The sequence below is a fragment of the Pteropus vampyrus genome, unplaced genomic scaffold, assembly GCF_000151845.1.
Source record: "Pteropus vampyrus isolate Shadow unplaced genomic scaffold, Pvam_2.0 Scaffold11295, whole genome shotgun sequence".
Taxonomy (NCBI): Eukaryota; Metazoa; Chordata; class Mammalia; order Chiroptera; family Pteropodidae; genus Pteropus; species Pteropus vampyrus.
Genome location: NW_011900076.1, coordinates 481 through 4,938, shown reverse-complemented (window position 1 = coordinate 4,938; position 4,458 = coordinate 481). Strand labels below are relative to the sequence as shown.

Here is a 4,458-nt window from a genome sequence, read left to right as displayed (position 1 = left end):
GCCTGAAATTGGAGTTTGTCAGTCAGAACATTTCGAGTGGACAGAGGGAAACGAATGTGAGCGGGAAAGTAGTTCAGAGATCAGACTTCAGAGCCTGTCTTTTTTGGCTTTTCTTCCTCTTCCTGTGACTGACCGCCAAGTGCCACTATTTGAGCAGCATGTATCTTGGCAGTTCAGTGACAAACATAGGGGAATTATTAGAGTCAGTTGCAGCAGGAAGTACTTTGCCCTACTGATGAAATACGTGGGTCCAGTGGCAGATATCTGGCTGGAGTCCCTGGGCTACCCTTCCAACTCAGAAGTAGCTGGTCTTGGGGATGCAGAGTGACCTTGGCTTCTATAGCCTTCTTCCCTGCTGTGGCCATTTTGTTCTTTGTTGGGTTCTCTCTTTCTGCAACAGCCACCTACCTTTTTATCCCATCTCTTGCCCTCTTCAGGACAAAAAGAAAAAAAAAATTCTATACATATACATATATTTTTTAATTTTTAAAATTTTGCTCCTAATCAAGATCGTTATACCAGGTCTTCCTGAGTAAAGTAACTTGCCTCTCTCCACGGAGAAACTGATCTTATGGCAGCCTGAACCTCATCTAAGGAGGAAAAATATTCCTTAGTTAAGACATGTCTAAAATCAACAGGAAAGTGAGGTGTGTTTTAAACAGGTGTCTTTCCCAGAGTCCACTTTCATGGATGGCAAGGTTGAGGTTTTATTTGTCACTGTAACACTGGCACCTGTTGTTCGTTAGAGGATTATTTAGCATAGAAGACAATAGTCGTGTTCTATATAATTTATGGACATGCTTTCAAATGAGATGGCACTGAGCTCATGGTTGGTCCCCAGCAAATATTTATTGACTGTATTCTAGTGTAGAGGGAATAGTTTTCTCCTAGGCAGTGTTTTTGCTTGTGAAGAGCCCTCTTTTTTTTTTAAGCCTACAGCACCCAATATTCCCAGGTGGTCTCCCATCCAAGTACTAACCAGGCCCAACTCTGCTTAGCTTCCAAGATCAGACAGGATCGGGCTTGTTCAGGGCGGCATGGCCATAGACAAGAGCCCTCTTTTTTAATAGAAGTGATTGATTAGTGCTTTCTTTCAAAAAGGCTTGTAGGACAGGCTTGTTGTAGCAAACCAAACATCTGGGAGAGGTACGGAGAGACATTGAAGGAAACCACCCATTCCCATCTCTATCGCCTCCCCTTCTCCCCACCCCCGTTTTACCTGTTTGCTTTTATTCATTCACACTTGGAAGAGGCCTGTTTTAATGAGAATGATGAAAAATTATGTACTTATTATGAAATTTATTATGAAAACTTAAAACATATATGAAAGTAGAAAGGATATTACAATGAACTATATAGTCTGCCCATCATCCAGCTTCAACTTTTATCAACACTTTTCCAATCTTGGATTCACAGTTTAAAGATTTTCAGTGGGATGAAAACATAAGCTTGTGTTTTAATTCATTGTCATGAAGTCTGCATTGGCACTTACCTGAGCTAGCCCTGAGGTAGACTTTGAAACATGGGGTCATCTTGTCTCTGAGCAGGGCTTGGTTATGTGAACACAAAGCCAGAACACTAGGATTTTAAAAGTGTTCCAGGCACATCCAGGTTCTGGTAGCCCACTGGTTCTCTGAAATCCTCACATGCTCTGAAAATCTGCCTGTGTGTCAGAAACTGTGGTGGAGACTTATAAACACTGGTAAACCAAAATTTCTAGCTTAGCTTGCTGCTCCCCAGGAAATCTTTGCTTCTGGGGTTATAGGTATACAGTACGAGTAAAATTTACTTCTCAAAATTGCCTTCCTGAAAGTCTGCCCAGTTTTGAACTCTTTCTAAATTAACTACTGAAATAAATTTCTTGAGAGCAGGTGTTGTTATTTATACGTGAACCCTTTCCCAGCCCTGCAGGCCTTGAGAATAATAAGTGCCTTTACACCCTGATTTTAAAGTTGTCATTACCAGAAATAGCCACTGGGTGGCAAAATTTACTCATACCCTCGCTTCTGTTATTCTGGCCAATCAGAGCTTTAGCAAAGGTAGTGTTTTTGGTTTTAATTGAAGTGGAAAGTGCCAGAATAAATACCCAAGGGCTTGTGTCTCGTCACTTCTTCATCCTGTCCCCCACCCCTAAGACAAATCCCAACCCCTATGACAAATCCCAACCCCTGCCAAATCCCTATGCAGAAGGTAGTGCTGTAGGTAGGGCAACTCTAAGGAGTGAGGCTGGAGGAGAGACCCTCACCTCCAGGAAGTGACAAGGCCAGGTAACTCTTCATGTCTTTTTCAGCCCAGAGAGTCCACCATCCTTTTGGAGTTTCTAGATTTGGTTTAACTATAGCAGGGCCTACCTGTCTGTGGATTGCGGTGTCATCCACATGGGACCCAGGCACTTTGGTACCCAAAAGGGGCCTCATCTGCTGAGCATGTCCTCCCTAGCTCATTAGCCCCGTGACAGTCGAGGCTTTGGGATCCAGCCTTCTCATGCTCCAGGGATGTGAGAGCAGCTCAGGGCACGTGAGCATGAGGTGAAATGTGGTAGCCATTTCTGCAAAGGCATCTGTCTGCATGTTTCAAATCTGGCCTCCACATTGCCCTGGAGACCCAGCCTGTGACCCACCTACCCAGGGATGATTCCAGTGTGTGGTGGGTTTTCAGAAGAAGGGCCTGCAGAGAAGGGGCTTGTTCATGACCTTTTCTTCTAGGAAGCTGTGCTTCAAAAAAAGGGGGAGGGGTGGGAAGAGGGGGAAGGGGAGGCTGGCGAGAGGAACCGCAGCAGGTGCTGGCTGATCTCCTGTCCCCCTCTCCTTTGGACCCCAGTGAGTGACCTGAAGAACGCGGCCCCCTGTGCGGTCAGCTACCTGCTCTTCGACCACGACGACAAGGTCATGCAGCAGAACCTGGTGTATTACCAGTACCACAGGGACAAGTGGGGTCTGTTGGACGATCATTTCCAGCCCAGACCTGTAAGTCCAGGCATCACGCTCCTTTCCTCTTCGTTCTCACTTTCCTGAGATGGCTTTGCACCTTGAGAGGAAGGGGTATTTTGGAAATGAAAGGAAATTCATTGTTTTTCTGTAGTTTTTGTCTTTTAACATTTCACTGCTTTATTCTGATTTTTAAATCAGGCAGAATTCTACAGATCGAAAACATCACAGGAATATTTTACTTGGAACGTGAAATTCCCTCATAATTCCATACCATCTCTTTACTTATAGCTATGCATTTACTCATATACATAACATGTATTTGTTTGTTTTTATAGAAACAGGATTATACTTTGTATACTGTCTTGCAACTTGCTGTGTCTTTGTAACAATTCATTTGAATATTTTCCGTGTCACACCCATACACCTACAGCTCCATGATTGGTTCTTTTATGGATGGACCAACATTTAATTCTCATAATCGAAAAACTCAGCTATGCGTTTGTTGTCAGGAACTTCATGGATTATATATTACTTTTAAAAGCTCTTCTCTCAACGCTCTTTGTTCTTAACTTGTATTTTCATTGGGATTTCTGTATACTTTCCTGGTTTGCCATTCATCCATCTTCCCTCATACCTCACTCCCCTGCCTATACACGTACACATAATCATACACACGCACACACTCTCACACACACAGTCTCTCATTTATAGGCAGTTGCCCACTTTTTAAAAATTGAGATATAATTCAAATACAATAAAAGTCACGCTTTTAAAGTACACAATTCATGGTTTCATTATCATGGAGTTGTACAACCATTACCACTATCTGATTTTAAATATTTTCATCACCCCCAAAAGAAACCCCATGCCCTGTGCCTCCCTCCTCCCCGTTCTAACATCAAAAGTTTGGTCATGTAAACTGTTTTCTGTTTGTGTCTCAACAGGAAGCAGTTCAGTTCTTTAACGTGACTACACTCCAGAAAGAGCTATATGACTTTGCTAAGGAAAACATAATGGATGACGATGAGGTAAGTTTTCATGTTGAGCACATGTCTTGCCTAGAGAAGATGTTACTCACATCTTTGCTAAAATCCCTGGAAGGCGAGTCATCGCTGAAATAAGAAGCAGAAGGGGATGGAGAAATGCAGTTTCTGTGGGTGTTCTAATGAAAATCGGAGCACTGGTGTGGGCAAGAATGGCTTTCTAGGAACCCAGGCTGAAGTGACACATTCCCTGCTAGTGACTGGTGCGATGCTCCAGAGATCCATTACAGGACCCGTCCAACCATCATTTTTTAACGTTATAAAAACAGTGAATTTTCAATTACTCAGCATTCAGAAGACACTTGGAAACCCTCATCCCAATTTTTCTATGAGATTATTATCTGTTTGTTTGTTTGTTTGTTTTGTAAATTAGGTCCTTGCTCTGAGTCATTCTCTGAGATTCCTTGGGATTCTTGACTCTCAGCTAACGCCCTTTTTGCTTATGGAGCAGTCGTTTTGGGGCAGGCTAGTCACAGAAAAGTTGG

The 4,458-nt window shown here is 43.0% G+C and overlaps 1 protein-coding gene and 1 pseudogene across 1 annotated transcript; one reads left to right on the top strand and one right to left on the bottom strand.

Moving 5' to 3' along the window:
• Positions 1–930: 930 nt before the first annotated feature.
• Positions 931–1,049, bottom strand: LOC111734998 (annotated as a pseudogene).
• Positions 1,050–2,026: 977 nt separating this feature from the next.
• Positions 2,027–4,066, top strand: LOC111734997 (the record flags this gene model as incomplete). The annotated part of the gene is made up of 3 exons (XM_023526842.1): positions 2,027–2,198; positions 2,706–2,966; positions 3,875–4,066. Coding segments are annotated over 3 exons (610 nt in total), but the record flags the coding sequence as incomplete, so codon positions are not given.
• Positions 4,067–4,458: the final 392 nt, after the last annotated feature.